Source organism: Cenococcum geophilum (assembly GCF_001692895.1).
Source record: "Cenococcum geophilum 1.58 unplaced genomic scaffold K441scaffold_79, whole genome shotgun sequence".
NCBI lineage: Eukaryota > Fungi > Ascomycota > Dothideomycetes > Gloniales > Gloniaceae > Cenococcum > Cenococcum geophilum.
In genome coordinates this window covers 614,280-634,398 of record NW_027137637.1, presented here as the reverse complement: position 1 = coordinate 634,398, position 20,119 = coordinate 614,280, and the positions used below count along the sequence as shown (strand labels likewise).

Below are 20,119 nucleotides of genomic sequence, written 5' to 3'. Positions count from 1 at the left end.
ATGCTATTAGGAATACTTATCCCGAGCTTATTTATATATTCTTAAACTAAGCTACTACCCTACTCTATTAGTTTACGTCTATTATAGGTCCTTAAGCATGCCTTATCTCTTCTTAAGAATCTTAGTCGTCTCTTATCTTATCTTAAGAATCTTAAGCCTTTAGCCTTTTACCTTTATTAAGTGGTAAGCTAGCACTAGTAGTTGTCTACTTACTTAATCGTCTTTAAATATTACTCCTTCCGTCTTATAAAGTAATAGATACCGTATCTAACGGTGTTATAATACCCGTTACTAAACCTTGCTTTATAGCGGTCTTAGTCTCTACTTTTATTACGTTATTAAGGTTTAAATACCCCTAGTTAGTTCCTTTNNTNTNCTTANNNNTATTAATTAATAAGTACTCTANCTCTATTNTTATTNTTNCTAATNNTTNTCNNTATATTNCTATAATATCTTAATCTAGCTTATANAGTTAATCTNATTCTTTATCTAACTCTTTAGTTCCTTTAAGTCCTCTTAACTCTAGCTCTTATAGCCAATAGCTTATACTATACTTAGCGTCTTTATAAATTTAGTATACGTTATTATAACAAAACATAAAACTTTTAATTAAATATTCTTTTATTCCTTGTAGTATACTATTATCCCTTTATATATATATATTATATACTATTAGTCTAGTTCCCTTTACTACGTAATAACTCTAACTACTTTTATAGTCTTTAGCAAAATAACCCTGTTTTCCACAATTTATATAAGCTCTGTCTTTAAACCATTACTTTTACTATAGAGTTCGCTTAAATGTCTTCTGCTATTAAGATCCTTAGTTTAGCCTATACTCCTTAATCCTATAATTACTTAATCCTTAACTTCTAGGTTTCTATAATTACTTTCCCTATCTCTTATAGGTTTCTCTAGTACTACTTAGGTCTATTAGCTTTGCGCCATACTATAGTTTCTAATTTAGCTTTAGTTATTACGTGCTCTATATCTTATATAACTATAGAACTCTATCCTAGCCTCTCTTAGCCTGTTCCCTTTAGAAGATTCTATTATTAATCTTAATCGCTTAATTTATTAATTCCCTTAGGGTATCCGTATCTTTTATTAGAATAATTACATCCTAGACTTTAGCCTTAAGTCCCTATTTATACTATACTATAAGCGCCTTATCGTTCCATTTAACCTATATAGTAAGTATTTAAAACTATATTATGTACTTAATTGCTAAAGTTCACTATATTAGGTCTTAAAGCTTTTTTTTTATTATAGTTGTTACTTCTGGGTCCCTAAATATCTATATTAATTATTCCGCGAATCCTACTTAGCTAGAAAACATAAATTATACCTCTTAATTAGTAGTAGTTATTCCATTAGTCTATATTTCTATTAAGTAGGGTTTAAACTATTTAAGTGCCTAACCTATTAGGAATAGTTCTGCGTAGGCTATTTAATCCATTATTATAGCTAACTTAGCCCCTTCTTACATAACTTTAAAATACATTTGCGTTAGAAATCCTTTAAGCTTTAATCTCTCCCCTAAGAATTATTTAATTAAAGGTAACTTAACCTTTACTACTCTAATCCCATTAAGTCTTTCTTTAAGTATTTAGTTGTTCTCGTTTAACCTATTAATAATTTCCTATAACTACCTAACCGTAACTAGTTATAAGTTAGTATCTTATATACTTATATCTCCACTTGGCCTTAAAGTAGTTACTACCGTTAACGGCGTTATAGTGGCTGCTTTTAGTGGCATATTATTTAACTTATTAAAACTATAACTATAGTAGTAATTATATAACGGAGATTTATAGTAGAGACTACGGTGAACTCGTTAATAGGCTAGGTATATAGGTATTATAAGTAAGTTAACAACGTAATAATAACTAGTAGAGTAGTTGCCTAATAAATTAACTCTAATTATATTCTAAGAATCACTATAAGGAAGGAACTATCTAGGTAGGGACTAAGGGTCCTTAAATACGCAACCGTACTCCTAAGAAATCCTTCTTATACGTAATATACGTGTTATATATAAGGTACGTAAGTTCCTTTCATCCCTCTTATTTAATACGTAGCACGTCATGTGACCTTAGCTACCATTCCTCGTTATATGGTTCCACGGGTTCTATCCTAGACCGTGCTTATATTAACTAACTAGCTTCCTCCAACTCTTCTCCAAGTAGTTGTAACATCGTACTTAAAGCGTTCGTAATAATTCTTCTTTACAATTATATATTATTCTAGTAAGTAAAACATTAAAGCTAATATATTAACCTAAAGGGAATAAGATATAGAACCTTAAGATAAGCTAAAGACCTAATACCAAATGTGTGCCTTTTTTTACCCCAAATAGCTTAACCTGCAGATTTTTAAAGAACTAAATTCTAAATAGAATAAGTTAATACCCTTAAAAGAAAAAATCTTAGATAAACTAATAGGGCTAATTAACCGTATCTTAACTATAAACCGTATAGCTAACTTTTTAAAAGCCCTCCATAACTAAGCCATAAAAGGTAACCCTAATTTAAAAATAGAAGAAGGACTACTTCTATATTAAGAACGGCTTATAGTCCTAGATATTAATAACCTATAGATAAAGCTAATCCGCAAAGCCCGCTGTTAAGTCTTTATGGTATACTTTAGTTAAGATAAAACCCACTAACTACTAGCGCCCTATTACTACTAGTAAGGACTTCTATCTAATATAGAATAATTTATTAGAAACTACTACGCCTATAAACGCGCGGATACTCCTAGGGATTAAACCCCTAGGTAGTTATAACCACTGCCTATTCTAGAACGCCCTTGGCAATATATTATAATAAACTTTAAGTCGTTTCTAAAGGACGCCTACGGCTATAATGCGGCCTTTATAGTAATTAACCGGCTATATAAGTAATCTATCTCCCTTCTTTATTTTAAGACTATAACTATAAAGAATATAGCCCGCCTCTATATTAACAATATCTATTAATTCTACGGTGCTCCTAAATTAATTATTTCTAACTATAGTTCCTAGTTTATATTAAATTTCTAGAATAAACTCTACCGTATCCTTAGGATTAAGATTAAACTCTTTACTACATTCTACTCTTAGATAGACGGCTAAACCGAGATTATAAACCAGTATCTTAACTAGCGACTACGCCCCTTTATAGACTACTATTAGGATAACTGGTTGGAATTACTACCTATAATAGACTACGCGCAGCTTACACTCCCCTATAACAGTATAGGGATATTGCTATTTAAGCTGCTTAACGGGTATACACCCTAAACGTCCTTTAATTAGGATAGGCCTACTAAACCCACTATAGCTCGCGAACGCCTTAGCCGTAAAGAGGCCTAGGCATTTACTAAGAGAATATATAAAGCCTAGGAGACCGCCTAAAAAATTATAAAAAAGGCGTAAAAGAAGGAGTTTAATATAAATTAATATTATTGCGAGGCAGACTTCTAAGTAGGAGATAAGGTATAGGTGTTAATAAAGAACTAGAAAACCTAGAGGCCAAACTATAAGCTAAACTATTAAATAGCTGGCCTATATAAGATTCTTTAAAAAGTAGGATACTCTTTTAAGGTTAAGCTACCAGAATTAATAAAGATCCACCCCATCTTTTCCCTAGACCGGCTATAAAAAGCTATAGATAATTTATTACCTAGGTAATATAACAACCCCCTACCACTAATTTAGATTGCAGAGGATAAAGAATAAAAGGTTAAAGAAATCCTAGCGGTTAAAAAGAACCGTAAGGTCTTAAAATACCGTATAAGCTAGGTAGGCCATAATAAAGACCTAGAATAGTATCCCGCATCTAACTTTAAGTACTCCCCCTATAAGCTGCGGGACTTCCACCTAGCCTACCCTAATCTCCCTAAACTACTACGTAAATTAGATAGCTGGATTAAGTGCTAGAAAGAAGGGTTAGATAACTATAACAATTTAGATAATAATAAGGAGAAGTAATAAATATATTATAAGAATAACTAGCTTAAGGGACTCTAGAATATCACGAAAGTCTATATAGGAATTTATTATTTTTTATAAGTAAGAAGAAATATAAGAAGTACTAACTAATTAATGCGGTAGTAAATATTAACTAAGTAAGTATTAGAGACTTAAATCTACTACTATATACTAATAAGTTTTTTGAGTTTATAGGGTATAAGGTTATATCTCTAGTGGACTTCTTCTTTAGCTATAACTAATTAGAGCTTAATATAAAAAGTAGGAACCTAATAGCCTTTATAATGCCTCTAATACTTTTATAATAAATAATAGTACCTCTAAAAGGTACGAATTTAGTAGCCTAGTTTATAAGGATAATTGCTAAAATCTTAGAATAATATATTATATACTATATCTTATTATTTTTAGATAATATTATAGTAAAAGGCTTATAGATAGTATATAATAGAGAAGAGAGTCTTTTAGGCGTGCGTAGATATATTCTAAAATATATTATACAGCTAAACGGAGTACTTATATATTTAGAATAAGCTAAGTATATAATCTTAGGCGTAAAGTCTTATTTTTATAAAGGTAAGATTATAGTAGTTAGTTACCGCTATAATAGAAAGGGATAATATTTAGAAGAGTTAAAAGTTATAAAGATATTATATATACTTAATTATTCCTAGGAGTTATTATATATTACCAAATATAGGTAAAAGACTTTATAATAAGGGTAGAGCTAATCTTCCAACTACTATAAGTAAACGTTCCATTTATATAGGGTATAGAATAGATTATAGCTATAAAGACTCTAAAGTATATAATCATTATTATACCTGCATTAGTTTAACTAGATTATCGTAAGGAGGCTAGGCTAATTATTCTTGCTATTAACGGATATGAGAATAGATAGGGTGCCAATGCGCATGGTGTTTGGCGTTATTTAGACAGTAGCAAAAAACGACATACAAGGAGGGTTCACTGCCACGGACTATATGCAACGTCGGGGTTGTCCTTGCTTGTTGCAATTCAAGCTGTCTTGGAAAGCACATAGGTACTGATAACTCCAAGAGCACGAACACTATTATTTACATACCTGGTAACTTAATACACGTCCCATACTCCTTCAACATAGACCCCACAACCACCATCCCAGCTACAGCCGGCGAGCCGGCAAGAAGCATCCAAACCGCCCTCCCCGCTATACTCGACGCCTTCCACCTGCCCTTGACCTTCACACCAACAGTATCCTTCTTGCCAAATTCAGCTACCAGATAGCCGATGAAGCTTCCCCAGGCCAGCCAGAGCATGGTGATGGCGCGCTGTAAGCGTGTGCTTTCGCCAGCGCGAAAATGCGACAAGACACCGATTGGTATGAGGGGTGTCAGCGAGATGAGAAATGACAGACTGCGACTGCGCTCAAGATAGCGAGTGCTGCGGGGAAGAATGCGTTGCGGCCATCGCGGCTTGTCAAGGGCGTACGGGTTGTTGGATAGCAATTGAGCGTCTAGCCGTGTTGGATCTCTGCGGTTGTAGGCGATGGGCGCCATACTCGGAATGAACAACGACTGCTTTTGCAGCGGAAATGATGGTGGCTGAGAGGTGTTGACCTTGACTAAAGTCTCTTCTGCTAAAGTTGAGGACTTGTACCTCGCATACAATCCGTCGACAGTGGATTCAAACTTGACAGGGCTTTCAACAAATGACATTCCGTCTGCAGTCGAGTACTTCGAGAGGTGAATGGTGGTGTCTGGCTGATATACTTCGCCAACAATGCCGTCGTAGTAGCCGTCTAGTCCTTTTCTCCTGCGCTCTTCAATCATGGTGGGTGAACCGACAAGGTAAACAGCATCATAGTCTGGCCGGCTGAGCGCACCCAAAAGGTTAATTATGCTCATGATGGCATATGGTGCAACCGTGAGCCCAAAAGAAGCATATCCGTATCTGTCGATTTGGTTCCCACGGGTCTGGTAGAGTGTTCTTATCGCAAGAATCGCCTGTCCAAGCGCAACCAGAACTTTGATAGAATCATAAGCCGAGGCAATGCGGTCGGTAGCGTCGTCTTGCGGAAGTTCCCTGACGGGTGTACATGGCGGTAGCATGATGATAGAATACCCTGGCTCCAAGTCTGATGGCGCACAACGAACGGTTCGCGAGCCGATGGTGTCTGGGCATTCCTGTCTGCTGTATGTCCACGGGACTGGATACGTGTGCAGGTTGATTTCCGGTGTCGAATCCGAGACTGCTATAGAGCTAATCTCTATGTGGGATGTTCCTGCCAGCAAACCCTGATCATCATCCACCGTCGACGAGCCGACTTCATGTTCCGTCACATACACGCCATCCTTTTTGTGCTTGCCCGATGCAGCGGACGAGGCTGAGGCTGAGGGCTCGTGAGGCTGCACCCGCAGCACATTCTCGTGTATCTCATCGCCATCCCTCGGCACCCAGTCGCTGGACCTCACAATCATGCACAGCGCACCCGCGCGTCGCGCTTTCCTCAGATCCTGCTCTTCCTCGGATGATTGGTCTCCAAATTTCTTCTTGATCGTCTCATATCCAACAAAGATGGCTCGGAGGCCGCGATATGCTCCAAAGGCGGGGAACAGCAGCGATGTGAGCGCATTTGTCAAGTGCGATACGGGTCCTTCTCCTGGCAAAACCACGACGGTAAGCGCATGCGCGACATAGTTCACTAGGAAGAAGACGAGGATGTCTTCCCACTGAGCCGGTGTGCAGAGGATCTCTTTATTTCCGTGATTCGTCGAGCCTTCCGGGACGGCAATGGTGATGTTCTGGAGGAGTTTCGAGTCCGGAGTGGGTGCAGCAGATACGCCGAAGATCAGCAAAGCAAGAGCGGAGATCATGCTTCAGAGATTTCTTCAACACGATAAACGACGGAGCGCTGGAGCTTTATCAATACGCCCCATGTTTGAGCCTCAATACTCAAGCGGCTTCATTAGGACGCATGATTTCAGCTGGCACGCGGTGGCGCTTTCTGGGCTCGCCAAGGCCACGGTAGCTGTTCCAGAGCACCAATCACCAGCAGCTCACGCCTCTACTGTGTAGGGATTGCATCGCCAGATTCAGCTCAGGAGTCCAAGTCGAACCCGGATGGGATGAGGTGCGCGCGGTGAGGCTGAATCGACGCGCTATGCGATGCGGGGTTGGAGCGAAATCTCGTACTAATGCGCAGTAGGCGGCAGAGCGGCCTTCTCCTGGAACTGCCTGCGGTGCTGTATAAACAGCAAAGTGAGGTGATATTTTCTATGCTTAGACCGCCTGACTCCTTCTAGGTGTTTAGTAGAAGATATTGCTAGAATCTATATTAAAAAAGTATTTATAAGACACGGAGCACTAAATAAGATTATATTAGATAGAGATCTATAATTTATAGTAGTATTTTAAAAGTATTCTTAGCGGAATAAGGGGTTTGCGCAGTAATATTAATAGTATACTATTTATAGACGGACGGATAAACGGAGAGGCTAAATTAAATACTAGAATAGTATTTAAGGTATTATATTAATTATATACAGAATAATTAGGTATTTTTATTACTAGTTATATAGTTTATATATAATATAACACCATAAGAAGGCATAAAGATATTACTATTTTAGGTAAATTATAGGTATAAGCCTAGGATACTATTATTACTATAATAAGCGAAGAAAACAAGTAGTATAGCTAGGTAAAGAATAGAAACGTTAATAAATCTTTATATAGACCTTATAAAATTAGTAAAGATAGTATAAGAATGAATAAAAAGGTACTATAATATTAAAAGATTTAAGGGACCAGATCTAAAAGAGGGGGATAAAGTATAGCTACTATATAAAAATTTTAAGAGTTAATAACTAAGTAATAAATTAGACTACGTTAGACTAAGACCATTTAAAATTATAGAAAAGAATTTAAAGGTTATATACAGACTTAACTTACTAGCAAAAATAAAGATCTATTCTATATAGTATATCGCGATACTAGAACTAGTATATAGGGATATTAAGCTACTAGTTTATAAAGTAGATATATATAAAGGACAAAAAAAATAGTATATTTTAAAGATTATTAGTTATAAGGATATTGACAATAAAATATAGTATAAAGTTAAGTAGATAGGCTATAATAAAACTACCTAGAAACTACTATAAAACCTAAAAAACGCTATAGAAAAGGTATAAGAGTATTAGAGGAGAATGGGTTAGGTAATATTAAGAAGAAGCTAAAGATAAAAGGATTAGTTAAAGGTAATAGACGAGCCGGATTATCTATAGGATCTACTACTAGCGTATAAGTTGTTTTCACCTCAGCTTAATTAGAATCCGTTTTAGCCTCCTTAGACTTAAGTTTACGGAGACCTTATTTAGCAAGACGCTACTCCTTAAAACGTACCTTCTTATAACCCTTTTTAAAACGGACTAGTTAAGTATAAGAAGTTTATTAAGCCTTAAATACCTTCCGCTTTTTAGTACAAATTCACTCCCTATTATTTTAAAGCTTTTATACCTTAGTAAGGACTAAGGCTAGTTTATCCCTAAGGTGGGACGCTTTAGATTAAATATAAGAAACTAGGAGGTTATAAGGAATAATAAAACGCGTATATTTAGCGTTAAAGATAGACTAAATATTATAGGATAACCGTATATTCGCTCGCGTATACTTAGCATATAAAGAAGGTTAGTAACTAGACGGAGCCGTAATTGTAATATATACTAAGTTCTTCTCTATATAATAAAAATAGGATAGTATAACTTTACTAAGTAAATAAATAATAGTTACTAGCTAGTTATAATAATTAGATATAAAGAATCTAATAGGAGGTATTAGAAATAATAAAAGTTATTAAATTAGAGATGGGAATACTATACCTTTAATAGACAACTTAGAGATAGGTAGTATCTTTAAAAATAAAAATAAAAAGGAGGGGAATAGTGTTACGGACCTTATATTAACAGTAGTAGAACTACTAAGAAGAGATATATATAGGTTAGTTAAGATAGTATAAAAGGCGCTAAAACTAATTAAGCTATAAAATAAGGGGTAGCCAAGTTATATAGCTAGTTATATTATAAGTTTAAAATATAAAAACGTAGAAATATAAAATGTATTAATATACTAACACATTAACGTACTTAGTACATTTCTTAGGCGTAGTATTAAATACTTAAAGTACTATAGTCCCTACCGTAGATAGTTCTCTTCTTTATAGTAAATCTTAGAATATAATTAAAGTTAATCTATTAGGTAACCTACTTCACTAGTTATATTTATATTATTAACTATTCTATACCTATATACCTAGCCCATTAGTAAGTTTACTATAATATTTTCTATAAGGCTTTGTTATAAGGGAAGCTAGATAAGCAATATATAGCTATTAAGATTAACTATAAGACTAGGGTTATTAGTAAGGAGTAATATAGGTAGTTCTTAACTAGTTATTCTATATCTACTCCTCCTTTTATAATACTATACTAATGCTAAGCCTTTCTATTTTTAGTATATAAATATACTAAAGCTCTAAGGAGCTCTTAAAGTTAACTAATTTACTAGCTAGATAGAGTAGATTTAAGCTTAAATCTACTCCACTTTAGTTTAAAAAAGTTATAAAGAATAACTATATTGTTATTTATAGAGGCTATAGAAATTACCAGCAATTATATTAAGCAATTCCCTAAACCCTACGCCCTAGCTAGCGATAAAGTCGATATTATCTGCAATAATGCAGAGATAGCAAGTAATATAATTCTTGTATTAATTTGCGACGAGATCTATTAACTCCTATTGTGAGTTACTTCACTAAACTATTGTCGAATCTTCAATCCTAGTAATATGATAAAAGTGATATTGTGCTCTCTCCCTACTTATAACCATCTGCCTATAAGCAGGTCGTATATTATTCTCACCGATAATATATAAGCTGCTCCTTCGATCTTAGGCAGATGGCCGGGGCTTTAGAACGATGATAATCAAGGCCGTTTTAACCATACCTCGCACCCGTTGGACACTTAATTTAAGAGAAATGTGGCCTCGAAATACCTCCGGACTCTGCTTAAGAAGTCTTGGACTATGCGGGACGCTAATATATCCCGGCATATATTCATAATTAGTTTTCCATAGAGGAATAATAAAGCTGTTGTTCAAAGATCTCGTGCATCGTAGCGATTTTAGGGTAATGTGCATAATAGATATTACGAATAAAACTTTGGAAATTCACTTATTTAAAGAAAGGATAAGGCCCAGTTCCGTGAAGCCCCTACGTAGTCGTATATACGCCACAGGCTCAAATAGATGGCCATAGTCGTCATACATGTATCAATTTTGGCATGCACGTTCGTCTTATTTTAAAATAGCTTCAACTTATAGGGGACTACATCTAGATAGTGATGGCAATAACTATATAACCATAATCAGCCCGATGGTTCCGATTATCATATAATCAAAGAAAGTAATTCTGATTTGGTTATAGAGTTATATTGATTACGTCTTTTAGGCATGGCCTCCACGTGTAGATAACACACTTGCCCCAAAGCTTACCCGGAGCTCTCCCCTAAAGCTCTACCTTTCCCTCTTTTTATTTCCGCTATTTCCTCAGTTGATTATATAGTTATATCTACGTAACATAACCAGCAGGTGCGATTATGATTAGGTTGGTTATGTTCCTATATAATACAACATAATCGTAACTTACTAACTGATTATTGCCATCACTGCATCTAGATCTACGTGGGGACCGGATAAGCCCTCAAAAAGTTAACCTGGGGTTCGTATACATAGATTATGGCACAGCTCTCCCAGGGCTCTAGACCCTTGAGTCGGATAGGTATCCATATGTTGTGGGCTTTGCAAGCTGTCCACATTGCGAATCACACCTATAGCCCCGAACGATATAGTGGCGAATTGTCCGTCGAATACGAAGGTCATGGCTACTAAGTGGTTTCCCTTCAACATCTTTAATACATGTGGGTTGAGTATATGAAGATGTATCTATGTTATCGTAATTATATACCGCCCACCACCGAGAGCTTCTTCGTATTCTAGATTGGTGTCATCCCTCCAAGGAGTTTGAAAGATCTTAAGGTCTCGATTTCCCCAGCTAAAAAATAGTCCGAAGCGTTCAAAATGCCCTTTGCTTTCCCCGCTTGGCTGTAAGAGAAGTGTCCGTACCTGTGTGGGAGATTTCTGCGTTTCATTCCACTCCCTGAAAAAGATTGGCATACAATGGAGGTTTTTGCCCATGCCAACACCATCCGGCGATTCGTCTAAGAAGACTCCGTGCTGGAAAATTGAATTGCCAATTCTCACTTCGGGAGTTGGCGGAGTCATCCCCTTGCTGTATTGCAGGGTCGCTGGATAGAGCATACAGCTCACTCGTATGTAGCCATTTAAGATCTCTCCGTGGACGTCACCGGCTAATGGTTCAATGTGTGCTTCGAGGATATCAACGGCAACTTTGTCTTTCTCCATCCGCGCTACCGGGGCCAAGAACGCAATAGCCGTGTCTGTAGACGCCCAGCTCCACGTCGGCGCGCGCAAAGGACGTGGTCGAATCCATGAGTCATCCTGGTTAGTTGGAAGCTTTTGACGCCGGAAATTTGACGAGGGCCCGTTCGGCTCCGCCGACCAGAGGAGCATAGTGGGCAGTTGGCTTCTCCAGAGGCCGGCGAGGTACTGATCGTTAATAACTTTTGACATCTCCTTCGCGACACCCGAAATCGCAATCAGCTTATCCCTGGGGAACGTCAGGGCGCATTTAGAGTAATTAGCGGCGGTGTGTCGCCAGCCTGTGTAAATTTCAAGCGCGGTAGCTTCTAGAGAGTTGTGATCGCTACTAATATCGGTTGACAATAAATCTGGGGACTTCATGAAGTCCGGAGCTCGGATGCCACGGCTCAGGCGTGTAAGGGTAGCAGCGAAGCGCTTCATCTGTTGAGAGGCAGCTGTTCCTGGCTTTGCGAACATGAATGGCATGATGCCGCCGGGCAAAGTTTCGCATGCGGCATGTTGACGACACTCCCAATAGAGCTGCAGTGAACCGAAATGAATTTGCCGTGGCGACAAAAGCCTTTCCTGCACGAACCATGCCCGTTTTGCCAGAGGCGATCGATCTATGCCACCAAGCCATAGGTCATTGTCGATACAGAAGTATTCTTGTTCACTCTGACCCAATTTGATCTTGACTGGTTCCACCAAAGCTTTGTCGCGTTCGAAGAAACATCCGCTATCGCAGTCCTGTGAATCAATGGCTGCAATGTTCAGCCAGGAATTTTTATAAACGAGGCCCATCTTGGCTGATTCGGACCGCCACTCTTCTTCAGAATCCTGGAAGATGCACAGGGAATCGATCCAGATATATCGAATCTCAAACTTCCAGGCAACTTTGACCGCATCAGCGAAGGTCTTAGGCAAGTCTCCCACACGCACACCGGCTTTTAAGTACGACGCAGACTTGCTAGTTAGTCTCAGCGGAACCTTGCTTCCCCAACGGTGAGATACCGTGGCATAATGACCGGATGTTCCCTGCTGCTGAGGGACATGAAGTCTGATGAGCGCGTCAATCGAAGCATGCGATGACTGGATTCCAACATCGAGCAAACGTGTCGGATACCATTTCTGGGGGCGATCGTTCGGAGAGCACTCAGGATGCTCATTGACGCATTGAGCCATCCACCTAATCACGAGTTTCCAGGTATCATTGTCGCCGCTGCTCCCAGAGATCTTGTGATGGACGCCATCGATTGTGAGGCAATTGGCGAGACCTGCGAATGGTTAGTTTTCGATTCAAGAGTGTTAAGAAAGTGGTGAGTTTCACTTTTATAAGAAGCTACATGAAACTGATGCAAAGAGGTAGTCTCTGCAATATCTCTATCGGAACTTTCCGATGCTGCATCCACGCAGTTGGAACCTGCTGCGAGTTGGAAGGAAAGCGTTAGGCGATCCGGATCGTCCAAATGCTCGACGAGTTTATAATAAAGGCGGTATTTAGATAACCGAAAGGATTGGTCCAGGTCTTGCTGAGGGAATTCGTCCTTCAACTTGCGAAATAGCTGGGCGCAGAGGGCGCAGCCTACACTCCCAGATTTCTGTATACCGTAGAAGGAAACAGCATGGAAGCTCCCCTGAAGGAGCTTTCCCATTTGACTTCGCTCAGAGCTGAAGATAGATTGACAAGGGTGGCACAGCATGTTGAGAGCGAACAGGATAATGCTATCCTTACTATTTTAATCACTTTAGAGTTCGAAGATAATTAAGTGTGGGCTACCTTTATCTTTCTATTGTAATAAAACTTGATTGTTCATATACAGTGATGCGCACGACCAGTTTCCACCCCCTTTACTGTGGTGTCAAGGGTAAGTTTTGGGCCAAGCCGCTAGTCTTACCTTTCGTGGCGTATGCTATAAACAGCTTAACGAGTTAATTAATTTAATACATTAACACTGTCTAAATATAATTACTGCAGAAAGAGACCATATAAAATAGATGTAGATTAGGTAATTTAAACACTGTTAATAAATAACATAGCGCTTTAGCGTATTTAGCGGCTTGGCCCTTAACACCACAGTACATAGCGAGGCGCTCCAAAATTTCAAATTCGGTACGTGCATTCAATCTCGCTTGGTTGCCACCAACTATACATAGCAATTGTAGCGAAGCCGTATGCTTACATAGCTACAAGAACCTTCGCGATCGGCGTAATCTTTATTAAATATCGTGAGGTTTCTACCCGTACGATATTACTAATTTTCATCGGCAATTGCAGAGACAGCGTTATATTCGTGTTTTGGCAGAGGCATAAGCAAAAGAGAGAAAGAGGAGGCGTATATCAAGGAAGCGTACATCGAGGAAAGTTACTTCGATTTAATTCTCCTGGCCAACCAGAATAAATCTCCAGAGTAACCAAAATAGTCCTTGCGTATAGCCACTGCCGTTCGCTACAATCGCTATGTACAATTGGTGGCAACCAAGCGAGATTAGATACGCGTACCGAATGTAAAATTTTGGGGCATTCGCTAAAAAGGATATATAATATTATCATTGAAGTATAAGATATAAAGCTAAAGCTATAGTGAAAGTAATATAGGTGCTATATTAAAATAAGCTATATTATAATTATTATAATTATATATCTTATATACTGAGCCTTTTTAGCTAATATTTAATATAAAGATAACTTAGTTACTATAGGTATATTAGTATAAATAACTAAGGCGCCTTAGTTACTATAGAGAGGGTAGACTATATATTAAGGCTTCTTAGTCACTACGGAAGGGGTTTTATAAATTAGATAAGATCTCTCTATAGTAACTAAAGAGCCTTATAGTAAAACAACTTAATGTTTTTATTCCTATCTTCTATAAATATTAGACTATTTAATATATACCTACTAGAATAAGACTTTCCTATATGCTGGTAAGACCGTCCCTTTTTAATGGACTAATTAGATCGCTTAGATTTTATATCCTCATCGTTAAATTAAAGCCGTAGATTTAATTGATTAATTAAAGATTAATAGAGCTGCAATAAAGCCCAAATTTAATATATACTGATATACTGATACTATAGAGACTTAATTCGATCGAGGTGTTAGTAAAGATGATTATTAGTATTTTGATGTTCACGCATGGATTACATGCTAAAAAGGGACGTCACTAGCGCATGGGATATAATAGTAAAAGTCTTTTATAGTCTATCCTATATATTTATATATAATACTTTAACTAAGCTATAAAAATTAAGTATTAGTAGTATATTATTTTATAATAGTACTATAATATAAGTTCTTTATATAGTAGTAGGGCATAGATTATTTATTTATTCTCTCCACAAAGTAGTAACTAGACTAGTATTACTATGTCCTCCTCTCCCTCCCATTCTACCTCTCCGATTCTTTTACCAACTAGCATAACTCGGATGGGGCTTATTAAGACATTCAACCAGTTATATACCTTATTCGCAAGCCGATATTTACTATATATATATCCTAAGGATCTACTAATATAGAAAGCTAGATAGTATTACCTATATACTAGTCCACGCGAAGTATAGCGGTCATAAGGAGTTATAACTAGTATACTATATTAACTATCTATTAGGCCTATCCCTATTACATAATTTATTCCCTTCTATAGTTTCTTGTGCCGTAATAACTAACTTATCTACGTCTCCTCTTAGTTGTCATAATATTGCTATTATAAGGTCCGTAACAATATTACTATTTAAGGCGAACTATAGTTATAAACTAAAGACATTATTAATGCCATAGTAAACTATTAAAAAAAGGTAGTAAAATAGTTAAAGAAAGGATAGAAATACTAATAATTCTTTATAAAGACCTCCATAAGAAATAATAAAAAAGTAGTATAACTAAAAGATATTTAAAGGACTAGATCTTAAAGAGAGAGATAAAGTATAGCTACTATATTAAAAATTTAGAAGCTAATAACTAAGCAAGAAGCTAAACTATATTAGACTAAGACTATTTAAGATCTTATAGAAAACTTTACTACTTATATATAAACTAGACCTACTATTATAATAAAGATTTACCTTATATAGTATTATTAAATATTAAAACTACTTATAAATAAGGCAGATATATATAGAGGCTAAAAAGAGGACGAATGGAAAGTTAAAAAGGTTATAAATTATAAGGATATAGATAATAAAAAGACCATATAGAAATCTATAGAAAACTTCAGGAATACTAAGGGAAGGATATAGGAGTATTATTAGAAATAAAGTTAGGAAGTATTAAAAAAGAAAAAGTACTAAAGAATAAACTACCTAAAAGGGATATAGGAGTATTATCTACTAAGCTATAGAGAACTATTTCCTTCTCTACTTTAATAAAACCCTTTCCTTTATTACTTGGTTTCTATAGGCCTTATTAAACAAATTTCTACCCCTTTAAATAACCCCTTTTATAGACCTTCTCTAAACAATGAAAACGAGTAAGAGCGGTTTATTAAGCCTCTAATACCCGCCGCTAAGCCTTAAAGGCACGCTTATATTCTTTAAAGGAACGACAAATTTCTACTAAAGAAACTAAGAGCTTACTATTAAGTCTTTTAACAGTATATTAAACCTAAGACCCTAAAATAAATTAGATAGGGGATGTAAAGACTTTAGCAAGTAATATAACGCGTATACTTAGTATTAGAGATATAACGAATATTACAAGACACTAAATATTCGCTTTTATATACTCTAGATAAGAGGAAAGTTAGTAACTAGAGGGAGCCACAATCGTAATATAAACTAACCCCTCTTTAGTATAACGGGAATATAGAGATATAATCTTGCTAAGTAATAATCTTATAGTAATAGTGCGTATATAACGTTACGCTTATATAGAGGAAGGATACTTAGAAGGATAACTAAGTTAAATTAGGAGATATTGTACCTCTAATTAGTAACTTAGAGATATAGAGTATCTTTAAGGACAAAAATAAAGAGGAGGGGGATAGTATTATAGACCTTATATCTTAAATATTATAAGTACTTAATGGTCTAGAAAATATAAGCGTTATATTAGACTTACTAGCCGAGATAAGACTAGTAAACCTATATAATAAAGGATAGGTTATATAACGTTGTACATATTATACAAGAGATATGCGAGGTACGCCTATATATAATACGTATAATACGTACAATATGTCGAACGTGGTACATCTTTATCTGGCGCCTCCACGTCTCATCGTTGCTATATTTGGGCCAGCTCTTTAGTATAATTTACCTCTTCCCATTAGGAGAGGAGGCTTACCCCCGCATCAGTATCTGGTTGTGACCCTAAACTCTCTCAGAAATATGTCTGTTCTTGTAGAGATATTGTAACCGACTACCGGACCTTGCATATTACCCTGTTTCACCTGCGTCAGCACTACCCTCGTATGTCTCGGATATGGTTGAAATGACTCATAGGCTCCGGAGTTAGGGGTCTACTTTTATGTATTTATACCACTTGATTTCCATAGATTTACAACTAAAGTCGCTCGTTCAATTCCCACACACTGCAAAAGCTTACAGATATTCTGGCTCCGTTTGTCTAAAAGGTCTTTAACTATATAATCTGTATTTAACAGGATCAGGGTTTGACTTCTAAGTTTTAGGCTAACGACTGGTCCATCTGGTTATTTGTTAAAGATTGATACGAGTGACTCAGAGAGTGGGTGCTTGCATTGTTTTGCCCATTGCTGAAACTTGATGTGAACATTTTCCATAGGCATCTGATGGAGATTCCCAGTAATAGGGAGTGTAGGAGGACCTTTGAAAAGTTATTGCGTTATTTATATTTGGTATGACCTAGTAGGAGTGGAGTTTGCCAGATAGAGATTAGGCGCACTTGGTGGATAGCCTTTGGGTTGCATTCCGTAGCGACAACCCTTTAAAAGACAGTTTACGCCAACCGTGGCGAGCACGAGCCAGTAAGTAAGAGGAAAATATGAATTCATCCCCATTGCTTTTATATTTCGTTTATTCCTAGGAGTCTATTGCAGTTCATAGAAGTATACTCAATGAAATAGCAGTTGCCACGTGATCTATTAAATTGAGTGGACATGTTCTTCAATGGATCAGGTTAAAGATTCGGAAAGTGTTCTAGAACAAAGGATGTAGATAGTTTATGGAGTTTCTGAAAGGGATCCGTCTAGTGTTTTCTGGGACTAACCATGATATTGCGAGCTGAGAAATTCCAGAGGTATCCCTTCGGCTGGTGACGTCCTACCGTGTAGAATCCAAAGTACGCGTCTGGTCACGGAGCCTTGATTCTATTGATTCTATTGGCTGGCTCTTATCGATAACTAGGGCTAAATCCACTAGCCGAAGGGATAATATGATGAACCTTGTATTAGGACCACTGGGTATGCATAATTTATGCGAGATATGTTGGCGGGGTAGGGCCAAATCTGTTAACCTACAGAGTGGCTACCAATTCTTCCACCAGATATAAAGTGCCGAAAGCCATCTTCCAAAACAGTTGGCCTGCAGCACACCAAGGTTTTATGAACACCTCTGATTTGCGGCCATCCCGGAGCATACTCCGGGATGGGCTGTGCTATTCTTGCTGGTAAGGTATCCCTTCGGCTGGTAGATTTAGTCCTACGGTTATCGATAAGAGCTAGCCAATAGAGTTAATGGGATCAAGGCTCCGTGACCATACGCGTATTTTTGATTCTGGTGTTCGCGCACGGTCCAACTCTCGTAGGACGCTACCAGCCGAAGGGATACGGACGCGGGTGAGTACTTTACATATGCTTTCCCCCATCCAGGAACATAGAAACGAAAAATCACTCACGCGGAGCAACTCGAGTTGAGAAAGAAGCCAGTGATGCAACTGGATTGGATACACTTTGGTTTGGTGTGGATAAACCAAAATCCAAACTAGATCCGGTTTATCCAATTTGATTGGCTCAATCTGGATTGGTTTTGAAGCTTTAAAGATAACCAATATCCAGTATAACTAATAAGGCCTTGGTGGTGAGGTTTTAGGTGAGAGGAGTCGCCACCCCGAGGGAGTTATGGCTCGTGTATTGGCCTAAAATCGTTTCGCAATAATGATCAAAATCAAATAACTTCCGATTTAATCCGTTTGAGGTTTTATAGATAGCCAGCTTAATCCGAAGAAGTTAATCTAGATAAGGTTATAAATCCCTATTTATACCCATGCCTCGCCTTTAATTATTACCCTTATCTCTACCCTTATTCCTTAACTATCTTAATCCTCTAATTATATGGAGAACTTTATTACTATCACCGGCCGATCAACGCGCGCGGGGGGAAGTAGCTATGCATTAAGCAGCTATGCTGTAGGTAAGGCTCCTGCTATTCCTTATAAGCGATATAGTAAGGCCTCTGGTAGTAGAAAAAGGAAGCGCCTAAAGATAACTGCGAATGCAATAGAGGTAGAGGCGGAGCCTCTTACCTATTATAAACCTAAATCTAAACCCAAGCAAGAGCCTCTCCCACCGCACCAATCTAATAAGCCGATTCGAATTAAGCTTTATAGCCAATGGTATTATAAAGTCGCTAACCTTACAGGCCAAAGGCGTGGTAAAAAGAAGTCTTTGCATATATAGGGTGACGGAAAAGGCTTTGCAATTGTGCACAAGGTAATAGGAACTAGATACTATTACTATTATCAGTGCTTAGATAAGAAGAAGGATACAATATATCGGCCGCTTAGTAAGAAACTCTCCTACCTATATTAGCTGCTCTTTAATTAGTAATTAGAGCTTAACGGTAACTCTACTATACTTGTGCATTGGAAAAGAACCTATTAAGTAAATACTAAGGGCGATCTAATTAAGTTAAAAGGCTCAATTAAGCAGTATATTGGCCATTAAGATTATATCTAAAATATCTGGTTTAAGCGCTTTAAGATCTTACTAATTCGCTAGCTCGTGTATTGCTATATTATATATTACTAGATTAAGAACGCCTTCTTCTTAGAGCTGATATAGTATGCTTATAAAGGCCTCGCAAAGTTAATTCCGTCTTATACTATAATACGCGGTTAGGTTATTAATAAGTTTAGAAAGCAGAAGCGGCAACTACGGAATAACTTATAAGAAGCTTAATTAAATATACACCTATCCTTTAACCTCTAGACGTCTCCTAATTACTACGCCATTATTGCGATTGTTGCCTATTATATTAATAAGAACGGTGCCTAGTAGATAAAGCTTCTTGCAATACAACGGCTTAAAGGTAAGCACTCTAGCGCTAATTAAGCCTAAATTATCCTTAATATAATTAGCGAGTATAAGATTGGGGGTAGAATTGGGTTTTTTATGCTTAATAACGCGTTAAGTAATAACACGGCCATTAATCTAATTCTTAAGACTCTATCTAAAGATATTAGCAAAACAGTGGAAGAGACGTTAATTACGGTGTCTTAGCTATATAGTTAACCTCTACGCCTAGGCTTTCCTCTTAGGTAAAAAGGCAGATACTACTTTGGAGGAGCTAGAGTCGGCCTATAAGAAGCAAGACTTTAAGTTAATTGTGAGAATTTGGCGAAGGCAGGGCACCCTCGGACGACTTTATAATATTATTAGGTATATTAGAATATCGCCATAATATTAAGAGAAGTTTAAGAGTATTAAAATTAGTGGTAATTAGGTTAATTTTAATAAACTCTAGGTAAGTGTT

General features: G+C 37.1%; 3 protein-coding genes across 3 annotated transcripts; all 3 read right to left on the bottom strand.

Moving 5' to 3' along the window:
• Nucleotides 1-4,800: 4,800 nt before the first annotated feature.
• K441DRAFT_670173 (uncharacterized protein) lies at nucleotides 4,801-7,217 on the bottom strand. The gene has a single exon (XM_067650242.1). It carries the CDS (start codon nucleotides 6,826-6,828, stop codon nucleotides 5,050-5,052), a length of 1,779 nt encoding a protein of 592 aa, XP_067497344.1. The 5' UTR covers nucleotides 6,829-7,217; the 3' UTR covers nucleotides 4,801-5,049.
• Nucleotides 7,218-10,888: 3,671 nt separating this feature from the next.
• K441DRAFT_670172 (uncharacterized protein) lies at nucleotides 10,889-11,689 on the bottom strand. Its single transcript, XM_067650241.1, has one exon. The coding sequence runs from the start codon at nucleotides 11,660-11,662 to the stop codon at nucleotides 10,955-10,957; it is 708 nt and encodes a 235-aa protein (XP_067497343.1). The 5' UTR covers nucleotides 11,663-11,689; the 3' UTR covers nucleotides 10,889-10,954.
• A 238-nt stretch (nucleotides 11,690-11,927) lies between these two features.
• Nucleotides 11,928-13,045, bottom strand: K441DRAFT_622414 (HET-domain-containing protein; the record flags this gene model as incomplete). The annotated part of the gene is made up of 2 exons (XM_067646007.1): nucleotides 12,780-13,045; nucleotides 11,928-12,726 (listed from the first exon to the last, which is right to left on the bottom strand). A coding segment is annotated over exon 2 (705 nt), but the record flags the coding sequence as incomplete, so codon positions are not given.
• Between the last annotated feature and the right edge of the window lie 7,074 nt (nucleotides 13,046-20,119).